We start from the raw sequence: 16,681 nt of genomic DNA on the forward strand, positions 1-16,681 counted from the left end.
AGTCCGAAATGGTACGTGCCAGAAAATTGCTGCTGAGTGTCTTCCCTTTGCCTTGCACAGGTCAGGGCCAAGTCACAAGCATCTGTGCAAAAACAATCCACGTACAATAAAAATGTACTCAATTTTGTGAATTGTAGGGGAAAAAGAGAAACATGTCCACCGGTTTAATCATATTTCCAACTAAAACATTTCAAAAAAGAATTACACCCCGTTACTCCACCTGAAATGCTGAAGAGACTGGAGCGGTTTTCACGCGTCTGTAACGTTCTCGAGTAACCCAGGTCACCACCAGATCACCTTGTGTTATTCTGTGGTCTGTGCATGTTCACCGCGCCATCTAGTGGGAAACTGCTCACACTGCCTTGGAAGTTTTCCACATTTTGCACAGTACAGAATATTGGGACGCTGAAAAAATGAAATACTCCTAGCATGGCTGTGTGTGTAACGACTCGGTGACAATCTCACAGGAATCTGAAGCTCTCCAGCACCTCTTAAAAACTCACCTCAGCCAAGGGACACGGTGCGGAACTGGCCTCTTCCTTCTTTGCTCGCGCGCGGTTTTTGGAAATGTCTCCAAATGCCCTCCTGCAGGCAAGTGAAACAGAGAAGAGGAAGGCTTTCCGAGTTCTAGGATTGCCCTGCACGGGCTGGGTCAGTGCTTGCCCACTCCCTCAGGCCTGAACCATGAGTGAGGTTCCTTGCCCGGTTTGTGGCACCAAGCAGGACTCGGAGGGACAGGCCTACCAACCCCATGAAGCCCTGCTGCTAACCAGAGGAGCCTGACTCCTCTCCAGGGGTCCTTCCTGTTGCCCTTCCAACCTGCCTCTGCATGAAGGCCTTGGCACTCGGAACGGGACCGCTTTCCGCCATCTCTCTGCTGGTCTCCCCTGGGCCCCATGGCCTCGCAGGACGCCCAGAGGGCAGGAATCAGGCCCACAGTTGCCCCCTCAGAGGTTCTCAGGCCACACGGGGATTCGGTATCAGACAAAACACTTCTCAACCGTGAAGCACACCCTTTGCGCTCCCAAAGGCAGGTGAAACCAGACAACAGTTCAGAAGCCAGGGATTCCTGTTAGCTGTGGTGCCCAGGACTGTGGCTCTTAATGCTCTTGTTTTAGGCAGAGGACATAAAATATTAGTAATTATCTGCATAAAGGAAGAGGGGCCTCATCGTCACCAGCAGTGCCAGGCAAAAGTCACCTTTCCTGGCGCTTTCCGTAGGCTCCTATCCAGAGAGGTCAGGGCACAAATGAAGCACACGGTGGAAGCAGCACATAAAGCACAACCAACGCAGATCTGCCTTTAATTGACTATGAAGCACATGAGAACGGAGCAACAGCCCTGCTGGATCAGACCAGTGGGGGTCCAGCTAGTCCAGCACCTTGTTTCACACAGCGGCCAACTAGTTATGGAGGGCCAACCACAGGCCACAAAGGTCAAGGCCTTCCCTCGATGCTACTCCTGCTGCACGTATGTCTCCCTCTGCTGGACACCACTGGGCTGAAAGGAGCGGCTTCCCCAAGGCCACCTGCAGAGCTCACGGCACTTATAATAATAAATAGCTGGGCTTATATGCCGCTCTCCTCGAAAGACGAGTGCCCCACTCAGAGCGAGGAACAAGGTCCGTTATCATTGTCCCCACAATACAGTTGGGGAGCTGGACCCGAAGGAGCGGCTTCCCCAAGGCCACCCGCTCAGCTCACGGCAGTCGTGGGAGTTGCACCCCCAGAGCGCAGACTGGCAACTCAACCACTAAGTTGCAGCAACTCGCAGAACAGACACGCTGCTCTTTTAGACAGATGAGCTCCCCACTCAGAGCGGAGAACTAAGCCAGTGTGACCTTTATCCTCACAAGGCAGCTGGGGCTGGGAGGAGCAGCTTACCCAAAGCCACCTGCTGTATTCATGGCAGTGGTGGAATTCGAAGCAGCAGAGTGCTGATTTGCAGCCCAACCACTTAACCACTATGCTATAGCAGCTCTAGCACTAGTATTCAGAGGTTTACTGCTGATGAATATGGAGGTTCCCTTTAGTCACCATGGCCAGTAACCACAGATAAGACCAGTCCTCCACGAATCTGTCTAATCCCCTTTTAAAACTCTCTATGCCTGTGACCATTACTACATCCTCTGGTAGCGAATTTTATATTTTAATCACTCAAGAGCATAAAGAAGTATTTTCTCTTGTTCATCCTAAATCCACCCACCATCAACTTCACTGGACATACTCCAAACCAATTTAGTTTCTGGTTCCATGCAAAGGGTGTACTGTGGACAGAACCCTCCAAAGAAATTATGTTGCAAGCAATTCTGTAGAAAGGTCTCGGAGTCCTACTTCTGTTTCTCTGGAGAGCTGCTCTTTCTAGAGGTCTGAACTGCAGTAATCTTCCACAACTCCTGTTTGGTGGGCAAAAAAAAAAAAAAGATTTTGAAAAACTGATTTAAGGTTTCTTAACCATTCGCAGAACATTAATCAAAACAAACCATTAAAAGAGTGAATGGTCCCTATTTTCCATCTAGGACTTAAAGGTAAAGGCGCAAGCACCCAATTGCATCACGATGTTTTCTTGGCAGACTTTTTGTTACGGGGTGGTTTGCCATTGCCTTCTCCAGTCATCTACACTTCACCCCCAGGAAACTGGGTACTCATTTTACCGACCTTGGAAGGATGGAAGGCTGAGTCAACCTTGAGCCGGCTACCTGAACCCGGATTCCACCAGGATCAAACGCAGGTCATGAGCAGAGCTTGGGCTTGGAAGCAAATTATTTGGAAGAAAAAAAATATCTTTGGTGGAAGCTCCATTTTATTTTAATTACCCCCTCCTGGGGAGGGGGGGCGGGCAACTATACTTCACAGAAGAACTCGTTCTCCCTCTGAGGCAGAGGACATCTTTGGGTGTTTCCAGGGCTTTGTTTCTGTGAAAAGAGGTGGTGGCACTCTGTGAGTTGCTCTCGGAGAAAATGGTCGCATGGCTGGTGGCCCTGCCCCCTGATCTCCGGACAATGTGGGGTTGAGATTGCCCTTCGCGCTGCCGAAGGGCAATCTCAATAATCTTAATAAACAGTATTTTTTATTAATAATCTAATTATTACCAAAGTAGTTCAATCGTCTATGTTTAGGCTATAAATCCTCTATAATAAGGTTAAGATTTATCATTTAGTGTATATCAACCTTTAATTGAAATCCAAGATGAAGTACTGATTTGTAAGAAAATTCATGGCTATAAGTTTCTACCACAGGTTCTACTCTCAAGACACGTATCACTGAAGCCTACCAATTCCTCAACAAGGCCGTTTCTCTGGGAATAACTTCCCATTCAGCGAGGAGCACCACCACTAATGCAGCATTTCACAGTAAGACATCGAGAGAAGTCTGTCAGATGATGAGATGGTCATTGGTCTCGACCTTGGTGAAGCACTGCCAATTGGACCGGTATGGTTCAGCAGATGCTGCCTTGGGTAGAATACCGAAGCACGTAGTTTTGGATGAAGACAACAACCCTCCCAAGAACCGATCATTACTTTAGGAGTTCCCAAAGTCGTCCTCCGCCTCAGAGGCAGAAAGGACTTTCGGGCACTTACCGTGAAGGCTCCTTCTGCTCTGAGGAAAAGAGGACCTCTTGCTCTCTTCTGTGTCTTTGTTCTCTTCTCTTCTGATGCCTCCCTCTTCTGCCTCCTGAGAGCTGTTTTTTACTTACCATTCCTGTTCTTATCTCAAAGTGTTTTTGTGAGTTTGCAGGTGTTGACAGATGTTGAGATTACTGCTTTGCGGAGTCACCCAAACTGAGGAAAGGGTGTTCCACACGCCAGGCAGGAAGAGGTAGAAAAAATTAGTTCCTGCCTCCCTAGTTGGATGGTAGGAAGCACCCAAAGAGGTCCTTCTTTCCTCAGAGGAGAAGGAACCTTCACGGTAAGTGCCCAATGGTCCTATCTACCTACTCCTATGAGGTGAGAGAGGTTTCAGAAACTTGTACACAGAACTTCATTGAGCTGCCATCACCATATTTTCCAGTATCATATGTGACTTGCTTGCACACAGACACTGCAAAACTAGACCTGCAAAATCGTTGGGCCATCCAGCGGACTCAACTGCCACCGATGCTTCCTTCTATAGGCGTAAACTTTCACCAACAGAGGCAGGTGCAACCAACGCAGTGGGAATAAAAATGGTGGCCTGGTCCTACAACTAAAGCATTTCAGGTTTCCTTCATTCAGCACCCTTCTTTATTCCTGCAACTGAATGTTTTGCATTTTAATACAAGACATTAAGAACAACCATGTTGGATTAGACCAATGGGCCAGCATCAGACCTAGTCCAGTATCTTTTCCCCGCTAGAGTGGTTTACCAAATGTTCCCAGAGGGCCTTCAAGGAGGGCTTGGAGGCAAGACCTCCCCCCTCAGCAGCTGGTACTTAGAAGTGTTGCTGCCTTTGAAAATGGGGGCTTCATGTAACTATCATGGCAAATAGCCTTGGTCTTCTATGTACTACATTCTGTTAAAAGCAACGGCTTTCAAAGGGACTTATGGGTGGGGGTACCTGAAACGTAAACAAGCGGCTTCTCAATGAGAAAATCAAGGATGACGGGCGCACTCCTCTGAAAGATAACTGTTGGTCGTACCACAAGACACAGCTGTAGGGAAATGCTCGGTCTGCCATGAAATGGCTCACGTAAGTCCCAGTGCTGCCGCTGGTATAGCTCTCTGACTTGCTAATGGTGGTTAAACTGGGAATTGACCAGAGAGTAGAAATCCATTTTCTGGAAAATACCCACCAACTGCTCCACTCGCTCGTAAACAATATGCTGCGGAAAGGAGAGGGCGAGAGGCTCGATGGCGTAACTCATTCTGCCGTCCCTGATGTTCACCAGGTCATCCAGGGTATTCTGAAAGTGACAGTATGCTTCACAAGCAACATCCCTGTGTCTTAAGGTGAAGTTGAACCTGGTGGCAGAAAGAGCCATTCTTTTATTTTGAAAATGCACATCCTGCTTCTCCAAGCACCTTTCACAGCATCCACCTTTAAAATACAACATCATGGAACAGCAGTTCAGTCCCACAGGAACCAAACACCACCTTCCACGAATTGCTCCAGATGGCCTGCAACTGCCACCTTTCCTATTATTCTTAAGACTTCTCGGCTGTGAGGGAGGCTGTTCCCTGGACGTCCTTGGGGCCAGCCGTTCCGGTAGGCTTAAGGATAATTCCTCCTCTAGGAGCTTAAGGAATCTTGATCTGTGCTCTGCAAAGAAACTGGTCTGTGGCAAGAATCGGGCCCAGGAGCACCTTAGTGACTGGGAATCTAGTGGGTCTCTCTACGGTGCTACTGGACTCGAATCTTTCTCTTCTACTACAGACTGACCCAGCTACCCACCTGAAACTGATCTGAGGTAGTTTCCATTATAAATAGTAAGGAATGCAGTAAAAGAAAAGCAGATTATGGACCAGTAAAAGCAGAAGCAGAGGAAGATAAAGCACTGTAAAAAGCAGAAGCAGCAAAAAGTACCCAAGTAATCATAAAAATCATAAACATTAAACACGAGAATAAAACAGCCTAAGACAGACATCAAATGAAATAATAATTAAAAAGAAGCTGCTAGCAATAAGAATCAAAATGCCTGGGAGAACAGCCATGTTTTGGGCCTGATGCCATATAATCTACTAGTTTGGTGCCTGGTAGAGGGCAACCCGTAGATAAAGCATCATAGCAGAAATGGCCTGCCATCTCAATGGTCATGTGAGCTTATATGGAAGAACGTGATTGCTGAAAGCAGTTCAAATAATTTTGCAAGGCTCATCTTAAAATGCAAAGCTGGATGGTAACGGATGAACACAACAGCAAATACCGCTCAAACACTGCAGGTAAATAAGAGAACCCAACAGTTCCCTTGCTGTTTGAGACTGGTTGGCTAAAGGAAGGACATCATTGCACGTGTGCGTGGAGGGGAGAGATTCTGTGTTGTTGCTATCTCTATCAACAACAGGCTTTGCTCGTCAATCTCCTAGGAATTGAGTCCTTTGTCACTGGTATTCTACCTTGGAAATCAAAACAAAAATCAATAGAAAGGATTTAAAAGGACGGGGAAGGGATGTTAAACAATAACCTGAAGGATGATATCAGAAACTCTCTGTTCTGACTAAGCTGGGGGGTGTCAGGCCTGGCTAGGGGATTCTCTCCGACTCTCCACTTCATCAGACACAGCTGTATGAGTTAAAGGTTTTTATGAGAGATTTGCTCCCTTGAAGTACACTGTACATAGTAATTGCCTGGAATGCCAAAGCAAAGTCCTCCCAGAAAAGTTACACCCTCAGTCTTCTCCCCTCAGTTCAAAGAACAGTTAGTTAAAGTGGACGCAGAGCTGCAAAGCATGAAAGTCCTGGAAAAGATGCAGAGGCGAGTTTCTCAAGGTCGGTCAGTTCCCACATGCTCAGTCTCAGCTGTACTGATAACATTGCTCAACCCAAACAAAGCGTAGCAAAGACACAGTGAAGCAAGAGAGCAACTGCGCTACTACCCCTCCCCCCTCCCCCCAGTAGTTGGGCAGGCAGGCTGGCTTGCCTGTCTGACCGGGGAGGGGGGCGCTAAAAAGATGTGTAAATTTGTTGGGCGGGGAGATTTTCTAATTGCTATTTTCCCTCCCAACAACAGCGATTCCTTACCTATTTAAAAAAAATCTTTTTTTTTTAATTTTTAATATCTAAGACAAAAACCTACAGAAAAAAAAATACAAAAGTAAATGGGAAAGGGAAAGAGGAGAGAAGAAAAAAAAAGGGAAGGAGGGATGGGAAAGGGGGGAGGTAACATACAAACAATAAACACTACACTACAATGCTTTCCCTTCATACTGCCATAGTTAAAGTTTTAAACCTTCATAAAATAATGATGGAGTGGTTGACCTTACAAAATACAAATTACAGCCCAAATTAAACCTTCTTCTCCCCCCTAGGCCTCGGACGCAGTTCTCTCTGAGCAGCCGCAGCCACTGCGCTCGTTGCCTCCCCCCTCCCTTCAGGCTTCAGATCTTCTTCTTTTTGCTTGGTGTCTTGCCCAAATTCTTGATTTTTGTCCACAAAATCCCTTAGCTGATCTTCTGAATTTATCTTGTAAGCTTGATCTTTATAACTGAACCAAATTCCTTCCGGAAATAGCCATTTATACTTTATCCCTTGTTCCCTCAGGAGAACTGCGAGCTTTTTATACTTAAATCTTTTCTGAACTAGAAATTGGAACGTCCTTCAGTATCTTAACTTTGTTTCCCAGAAAGTCCAAGTCCGCATTATATGAGTTAAATAGGATAGTGTCCCGGACCCTCCTAGATGAAAACTCAATAAAAATCTCGCGAGGCAGCTGCCGCTTCCTTGCATATTTTGAAGAAGCCCAACGGACTTCCAAAATGGCGCTTTTTACCTCTTCCTTAGTTGCCCTCGTGGGTGTCGCCAATAATTCCGAGGCAAGCTCCCTTAGATACTCGTTTTCCTCCTCTTTAACATTCTGGAGATGCAAAGTAGTCTGTGTTCGTTCCACTTGCAGCCCGATCAGCTGGTTTTCCACCAGCTTTAGCTCCTTGTTCGTTGCTCTCATGAGTGACGCATTTTCCCGAGCAGACTTCTCTGCCCCCCCCCGCTGCTTCCTTAATGGCTTTCACATTGCTCTCAATTAAGCCCACCCTTTGATCTGTTTCATTCAGCTTGTCAACAAAGGGTTTTATGGCTTTGATGACCGACCTTTTCACCAAATCTTCGAGCGACTCCGCCTTTCCCTGCAGGGCAGCCGAGATTGACTCTGCTTTTTCGCTGCCATTTTAGGGGGGGGGGGACCGCCAACCTTCTGAAATTCAGTGAGGGGGAAGAAATCCAAGTCTACTTAACTACAGATCCCGCCACTCCTTCGCATACGCTTGTAATAACAGAAGGGATTCGCTTACTTACAGGCTTCCGCCTAGTCCTGTTCTTTGCCGTTTTCCGTGGCCCGGCAGCACGCAAGGTGCCGCGCACGTCTGCTGGCCTCCATGGGGACAAACGGGCAATTTATCCCCTGCCTCGATTTGCCAGAGGGCTCTTCCCGCAGCGTCCCGGACCCTGACTCCCTCCCTGGGAGTCCTGGGGGCTAATCTTTGCAGATCAGCCACCCGGTCAGGCTGCTTGGGTGCTTCCTCTCGGACCTGCGGAGAGGAGCGTCCGACATGGCCGCGAAAACGAAAACGAATCCCTATTTAAAAAAATTTCTCAGCCTGCCTTTCTCCCAAGAGTGGAGGGAATCAATATAAAATATAAAATCATAAATCAATTGAACACTTAAGAAAACGTTACCAGTGTAACAAAAGTCTTTTTAAAAGGCAGAGTATAACCATGCAGGACACCCTGCATCAAAATCTGTTGCCCCCAATCATTCAGCCTGCCCCAAATGCCCTCTTCAACAAGTAAGGCTCTGCACCGTTCTAGGAAGATTAGGAAGGAGGGAATTATCCTCACTTCCTCTGGGAAACTGTTTCAAAACAAGGAGACAGAAGGGGACAACGCCCGTGTTTGGGTAGGAATGGATCCTACCCTGGCAAATAAGGGGATGGCAAAGAGTCTCTTCCGGGGAGAAGCAAAAGCTGCCGTGTGGGAGTCTTCTGGGACAGGCGGCCCTCCGACTGTGACGCGCCTTCAGTGGGACTGGGCCAGGCAGCCAATGAAGAGACATCAAGATGGGCAGAATGCATTCTCGCTGGACAGCAAATGTGCAGCAGCCCCTTAGAACCCCCCTCCCGCTTTCTGGGAGAACAGCACGGATGTCCCCGGCAGGGCTATTGGCAGGACTGTCGAGACTGTTCTGCGCATCCCTCTGGAGTGCTTCGTCAAGGACAAGGACTGACAGCAGCCATGTCTGAAGCCTCCTTCCATCCACCAAGAACCTTTCTCCAACTTAAGTGGTTCTTCTGCTGGAGGTAGAAACAATGAAGTCGTAAGGAAGCTCGTAGGTTGGAGGAAGGCTTTCAACTTCCTCAACTGGAATGCCAGAGCTCCTTAGCTCCAATGTGCCCCACCCCCACCCACGAAATTTTAGCGTAGATTTTTATACCAAGTCCAACAATGGTGCTCCCTCCACTCACCCCTACCCTTTAACCAGAGCTGCAGAAAAGAGATTTTCGCCACTCCTGCCCAGGACTACTCCTCTGAGAACTCACTGCTGCACACCAGGTTATCTTTATCTGCTTGGACGAGTCAAGGGAAGTTCTGGGATTTTTCATTCCTAAGCAGGCGCTCCCATCTGCCTTTCTTGCAAGGGTCCTTAATTAAGAATTGCAGCGTTTTGGAGCTTGGGGCAACAATTCCCATCCAAACAATTCCCACACACTTCTTGATGCCTTGGTGAGGACAACTGTTTTCTGTATATACTATGAAGAGCAGGTTGTGCTTACAAACGTAGAGTGAGTCTAACAACTTTGATTTCTTTACTCTCAGGCTTCCTCTTACAAATATGGAAATAGTCTAACTGGCTTGTTCCAGAAAGTCTTGGGAAAGTTTCCTGAGAAAACAACATAACCACCTGCTCCAAAGCTGGAAAGCTTGCTCACGTTAATTACAATCAAGACAGCTGGGCTGTGGTGTGTTTTGCAGGCAGAGGCTTTGCTCACCTTTTTTCTATCGACAGGTAGATGGCACAGGAGTTTTTCAAGTTGTGAGTAATTCGGTACAGTGTTTTGAAGAAAGCATCTGTTAGATCATCATCATAAAAAACTGCAAAAGAAAAATCAAAAAGAGACAAGGGGAGGTCAGCTACGCACACACGAACTGTTCTGCTCCCAAGTTGACTCTTAACATGTTTTAGAGCTGGTATCCATTTCAAGATTTCATCCTATGATCTTGCCTTATACCGAATCACACTGTGAGCTTAAATCACCCCCTTGGTTCTTGGATGAGATCTCCGCTGACACACGTCCTTACCATCGGCAGCCAGAATCACGGTGGTGCGGTCATGTAGCTCAGCCATCTCTTTGTCAGACCAGCTATAGGAAACACCAGACTCTGCAGCCAATACAAAACCAAGTACTTCAGCCACTGCAGCAGGAAGTTGCAACTCATCGCAAATCTGGGTCTGGGGAACTTTGTGACCTTTGTCACCCCTTGTAGCCCAAGGATAACAGCAGTAATCAGAAACTCATGGAGAGGAAATGGTGGCGACTCCTAACGTGAAAGAAATTCAAGCAGTTACCTACCAGTGCAGAAATCATCCTTCAGCCAGTCCAACACCCTGACCTTCACTTCGCTTCCTATAAATTGTTGAGTGGTAAGAGAAGACCAGTGTTAACAGAAGTTAATTAGGAAATGCAGAAAAAAATCATCATGATAACAGGTTAAGAAATGCAGAGAAGGGAGAATTCTAGCCCGAAACGAGGAGAAATGTTAACTGTGCCCCGAGAGGCGTTCACCTCCCCACCCCTCCACTGCCCTGGGAACCGGGCTCTTAGGAAGACACAGATCTTTTTCACTAGTTTAAAACGTGCCTCGGCCCCCTTTTCTCCCAAGCAACCAGCACCCACGTTGGGGAACAGAACCCACACCATGTAAATGGCAGAAAGTTTTAAATATCAAACTGCCCAAAGTTAATGAGTCCCTGTTCCTCCATGGAATTTGCTACTTCTATATATGTTCAAAAATATACACCACCACAAAAGGAAAATACTGAAATACATATAAAGGACAAACGAGATTACCGAGTAGCAAAGAGATACAAGGTCTCAGGCATGCTTTGTTTGACAGCAGATTCCCTGCCCCTTTTCCAAGCCCCCTCCACTTCAGAGATGGTTGGCACGGGTCATTGCCCTTTGAGAATCGTGAGCCCAATGCCCTGCTGAAATAGGCAAGGAGCGTTGGGTCCTACGCTCAATGCAATGCCAACCAAACACCATTTTTACTCTCTCACATTCCAAGAGTTCTTCAGCTGCAGCCATAAATCTTAAAGTTCCAAACGGTGTTAAATTGGGAGAAGAGGCATGCCCAAGGAACGGTTTACAAGAGGAACTCCCTGGCTCATCTTTCCAGTTTGCAAAGAGGCCTTACCAGCTGGCTCAGTGATGTCTTTGTTTAAAGCTACGTTGCGTCGACACATGTCCAGGAGATCTTCACCAACATCTGGAAAAACATTTGAGACGCAAACATCATGCTCCTTTGAACCATTCAAGTTTCTCCTGCCTTCAAACGTACCAGCTTGACAGACTGTCCTTTAAGCTCCTTTCTAAAAACAAGATCTGTTCTGAAAGGATACCTGTGCAGTAAACAGTCTTGGCATTCATGGCCATGGCAATGGTGACAATCCCAGTGCCTCCCCCAAGTTCGAGCGCTGTACGGCCTTTGAACAAGTCTCGCTCAGAGAGGATGTAGTCCGCGAGCAGGAACGCCCCTCTCCAGACCTTCAAGTGAGGAGGCCAGAGTCAGTACAGGATGGCGGGAACGAAGAACAAATGGGCGGGGGCCTCCAAAAAGCTACCCACCTGCTTGCCCACATCTTCTAAAGGGGTTGCCATAGTGTGCTCTGGAAAAATCAAAACAAGCAATGGAAAAACTGCTCCAGTTAGAGGCTATTTCATTTTAACACATTTCTGTGAAACAACAACAACATTCGATTTATATTCTGCCCTTCAGAACAACTTAATGCCCACTCAGATTGGTTTACAAAGCATGCCATTATTATCCCCACAAGAAAACAGCCTGTGAGGGGGGTGGGGTTGAGAGAGCTCTGAGAGAGCTGTGACTGACTCAAGGTCACCCAGCTGGCTTCAAACGGAGGAGTGGGGAATCAAACCCGGCTCTCCAGATTAGAGTCCCGCATTCTTAACCACGACACCAAACTGGCTCTGACCTCAAGAAGTGTTTGGCACAAAGTGTTTGGCTCTGCCTGGCTCCCCACGGGACCCTCCTGAATGTGCCTATGGTGGAATTTTATTTAGAAAAATGTATTCATTGACATGGAATAAATGATTCGGAGGACTCGGGATGCAGTCTCCCTTTGTAGCTTGGGCGTGCTGCTAGCTCCTGAGGCTCGGGTCTCCTCCGTGGCATGAAATGCTTTTTGCCAGCTTTGGTTGATACACCAGCTGTGGCAATCCCTCAAAAAGCATGACCTGGCCATGGCGATCCAGGCTCTGGTGGTATCCAGGTTAGGTTACTGATTTGCTTCATGTGGGGCTGACGTTAAAAACCGTTTAGCAACATCAATTCTTCAAGAATGCAGCAGGGGTGCATTCAAACCTGTGCTGTTTCCAGGTGCAATTCAAAGTGCTGTTTCTTACCTTTAAGGTACTACACGGCTTGGGGCCAGGGTACCTAAAGGACTGTCTCCACCCATACCATGCAGCCTACCAGCTAAGATCCTCTTCTGAAGCTTTGCTCTCTGGGCCCCGACTTCAGAGATGAGGTGGGTGGCAACCAGAGACAGGGCTTTTTCAGTAGTGGCACCTTGCCTGTGAGATGCCCTACCCCTTGAGGCTTCTCCATCCAGAATTACAGGTAGATCACACTATAAAATATGAACTCTGTTTCAGGCTGTGTTCAAACACTGACCTATCTTAATAATGTCACAGCTGCTGTTCTCGAGCTCTTCCTCTTCTACGACGTATTTGCCTCTGGCCAAAAGGATGGGACAGACTCTATCCCTGGAAAGACCCTCAGCTTCTGCATCAGGCAGTCGGGGCTTTCTGACAACCTCCAAATCCCCGTCTTTGTCCAGCACAGCTTCAATCCCTTCAGAGCCTTTTCCTTCCTTGCTGGACTCCTCGTGATCACCACGAGAAACCACACAGTTTCAGTTGCTAAACGTAGCCCAGGAAATCCCTTCTGGGATCCACAGCTGCACCCCACGAGAAACACCAGCGCCGGATCAGGGCCCTTGTGGGGAAACTTCCCTGCTACCAATCGCTCCTGTCTGCCTTTTGCTTCTCCACTCTGGCTCCCCCCTGGTCCAGCTCTCTTCAATCTGCCCCACTATTGCTTCCTCGTCCATCACATCTCCTTCCTTGATGGCAAAGCTCTTCCGGAACTCCTCAAAGGAGGGTCTTCCTTCACCTTCACTGTCTTATTCACTTATCAGCCTTCAACTTTTTCCTGTCCTGTCCTGTGCTGCCTATTAGATGCATAAAACTCTGGTCAATAACACTTGAGCACTGCTGCTTTGGTAGACCACAAAGTTGTTTGCATAATCCTTCAAACACATGACTATCCTCCTTATTCAGACATTTGCAGGACTTGTCCTACACTGAGTGCCTTTTAAAGGCCAGAATGTACAATTACATTTACAGGCCATCTTTTTGCCTTAGCATTCAAGACAGTTTACAACGTGAGCAGTTAACAGCAACAGCTCGCTTGGATCCAGTTACACCAGAAGCTTTCATACTCTGGGTTAACAACTGGCATTTCTGAAGGCAGAGGGAGAAGGGGAAGCAGCCATGGCTGCCAGAAATAATTAAGAACTGTTTTTCTGAGCACCTTTCATTGTGTTCTATCCATATTTCAAACTGCTGCAAGACAATTTCGTAAAGAAAAGCCGGGGGAAAGTATCAACAAACAAATAAGCAGGGATTAACACTGCACCTTGAAATCCATGACACTTCAAAAAGAAGACCAAGATGGGCAGCCATGTTAGTCTGTCTCAAGCAGTAGAAAAGAGCAAGCACTCAGTAGCGCCTAGAAGACTAAACAACGTGTGGGAGGGTATGAGCTTCCATGAGCCACAGCTCACTTCTTTAGATACAGCCAGAATGTGAGTCTCGTATCGGTCCGACCAGCACAATCAGGGGAACGACAGTATCGGTCATACCATCTCAGGTCCCGACTTCTGCTCATCCTCCAATGTGATTTATGACATCATGGGTCAGTAATGCCCCTCCCCTCTATACATATGCAAAATAAATGCTGTGTCTCAATAATAGCCTACTTTGGTGTTTGACAGAGTGATGCTAATGGATGCTGATCAGCTTGGATCAGCAAAGAGTTTCCCGATGAGCAGGTTTGGAAAATGACCACGCAAACCAGCTCGGCAGGCATTTGTAGCTACTTGGCATGAACCAAAGAGACTGAGAGCCAAGCTACAAGTGACGCCTGACACAGGTTGGACACTTGTCAGCTTCCCTCAAGTTTTGATGGGAAATGTAGGCGTCCTGGTTTTACAGCTTGGCTCTCCATTACAGCTGCAAGACCAGGATGCCTACATTTCCCATCAAAACTTGAGGGAAGCTGACAACTGTCCAACCTGTGTCAGGCGTCACTTGTAGCTTGGCTCTCAGTGATCAGCGTACATCTGATCATCACTTTTGAACAGAAGGAGGGAGGAGAGGAGGACTAGAAAGAAAAACTCCATTCCCATGGCTATCCAGGAATAGCCCATGGCCTTTCCTGTGCAAACGAAAATGCTGTAAGCGTCATAGGTATTTGCCAATCATGAGGGCCCTGGTAAAGAGCCTTTATTATTACGGTCAGTATGAGCTTCTCCTCTAAGATAGTAGAAGGGCCAAGTATCATAAAATTTCCAATGCAAAAAAATCTCTCTCTCTCTCCTGCACTTCCAAAATGACTCCAATGAGATTGCACGCCTGTGGGCTTTCCCCTGCACTTATGGAGGGAAGCTGCACCACGTCTGCCTCCTCTGACTGCAGAAGGTCCAGGCAAGGAAGGGGAGAAAGGACAGAGCAGCAGAAGGGAACTTTCAAAGACCAGACTGGTTATGGATAATCAGCGGGGAACAGCCTGCCTCCTTCACGTGCTCAGAGGAAATGGCTGCCTAGGTTTCTGAAAATGTATGAGGCTCCTTATTGCAATTTAGGGTTCCCATCTCCAGGTTGAGAAATTCCTAGAGATTGGGCCTGCAGAGGGCAATTTTGAGGATGGGGGAGGACTTCACGGGGGTCTCATTCCACAAGGTCTATCCTCCAAAGCATCTGTTTTCTCCAGAGGGTGGTATTTCTGTGGCTTGAAGATCAGTTCTAATACTGGAATAGCTTCATCCACCACCTGGAAGTTGGCAACCTTATTGCAACAGGAGCTGAGTCTTTGGCACCATGGGAAACTCCCCTCCCGTGCAGGTCCCAAACAAGAGCAGGAGGGGAGGAAGAAGATAGCAACGTGGAGGGGGGGCAACTAGAATCCTGCTGCATTTGAGCTGGTCTTGGTTTTCTGGGTTTTTTAAACAGAATCCTCCAAATTGAACATCAAACTGCAGATCGCAGCCTAGTGCTCAGACTGAACCATGAAAATCACATAGCCACCTCTCTGTAGCACTTCCATGGCACAAAAACGTGGTTCCAAAGCACAGGCCCCCCAGGATCCTCAGGCATTTTATATGAGTTCTACATGTGGCATTTGGGGGTGTTCTGCTCTAGACAACAGAGTATCCATCAGGATCTTCGTAGATCTGCCTTTTACTGCCCCCTTTTTGATGGACTATTCTAGAGTATTACTGGGGGTGGGCAGAAACAGCCCCGCCGCCTGGCCTGGACTTGGGGGGAACTTGAGCTCCAGTGGAATCCCTGCACGGAATGCTTGAGGCGAGTCAGAATGGCAGGAGGGTCTGTGGCGAGATCACCGTGGAGATGGCAGTTGACGGAATCCCTGTGTCCTCTGATGGTCTCCAGCCATGGCGAAGGTAGGAACCCCTGACCGAAGCTCCCCCAAGGACAAGGACAAGCTGGGGGGTAGGCTGAGTCCTCCCAGCCCCAGAAGTGGTCTGGAGAGTAAATGGAGGCAGGAAATATGGGGTGGGGTGGAGAGAGTCGAAAGAAAGGGTCACAAAGCAGGCGTACAGCCTGGGGGACCCCAGCAGCCCCCTTTTCATTTGGAACAGCCACTGTCCCAGATCGCTCATCCTGACCTCCCCCCCCCCCCCAACTCCTTCCTGGGGTTTTGCCGCAGCCAGAGTGTTGCAGCAGGTGGCTCCTCCCCACACACGAAGAGCCTCCTTTCATGCCGTGCTGATCCCAGGAAACCCTTTCATGGGGAGGGTAAGCAACTGGCGCCCCTTTTCCCAGCTGATAGACCCTGCTCACTTTGGGGCAGCTGCGGAGAGAACATGGGGCTAAATCTGGCCCCATCTTGGCTCCGGATAAACCTGGCCGCATCATTTCCTAGGGGGTCTCTCAGAACAGAATTTTGGGGTGCTGCAGAGTAGCAGGGGGGAGGGGAAAGATTTCTAGATCTGCCCCCCCCCAAGAAAGCTCAGGGCAATCCAGAGTATAAGAAAGAGGCAGGTGTATCTGAACAGAAGGGGGGAGAACAAGGCTAGAAAGAAAAACCCCATTCCCATGACTATTCAGGGATGGACTCTCCTGTGCAAAGGGTCATGCCGTAGGGTGGGCATTGGCCAGTCATGGGGGCCCTGGCAAAGAGTCTTTGGAACGACCCTCCATTACCCCACCTTTCCCCCAATGCCCGATGGCCATGCTGAACAGCTCTCAACACGATGCTGAGGCTCCGCTCTGACATTCCACAGGGAAAGAGACCATCCCGCTGGCAGCGATTCTTGAGACTCTTCTGCTGCTGCATCAATATGAACCGTGTGGGAGCAGGTATGTCCGTTGGCACACACTGGGCATTGCCTCCCACCACTCCTGTCATCAGCAGTGAACACGAGCAGTGATGCCACATCTCTTGCTTTCTGTTTGTGGCCCAACTTGCTGCTCCAAATGGGCAAACAGCTTCTGGGCTTCCTCACT

General features: G+C 48.2%; 1 protein-coding gene across 1 annotated transcript; it reads right to left on the reverse strand.

Annotated features, from left to right (window-relative positions):
• Window positions 1–1,285: 1,285 nt before the first annotated feature.
• Window positions 1,286–16,408, reverse strand: LOC129338482 (methyltransferase-like protein 22). The gene is made up of 10 exons (XM_054992756.1): window positions 16,379–16,408; window positions 12,543–12,753; window positions 11,474–11,514; window positions 11,248–11,392; window positions 11,043–11,114; window positions 10,199–10,252; window positions 9,927–10,007; window positions 9,617–9,719; window positions 4,772–4,940; window positions 1,286–2,395 (listed from the first exon to the last, which is right to left on the reverse strand). Exons 1-10 carry the CDS (start codon window positions 16,406–16,408, stop codon window positions 2,330–2,332), a joined length of 972 nt encoding a protein of 323 aa, XP_054848731.1. The 3' UTR covers window positions 1,286–2,329.
• Between the last annotated feature and the right edge of the window lie 273 nt (window positions 16,409–16,681).

This window comes from Eublepharis macularius, chromosome 12 (assembly GCF_028583425.1).
Source record: "Eublepharis macularius isolate TG4126 chromosome 12, MPM_Emac_v1.0, whole genome shotgun sequence".
Lineage (NCBI taxonomy): Eukaryota > Metazoa > Chordata > Lepidosauria > Squamata > Eublepharidae > Eublepharis > Eublepharis macularius.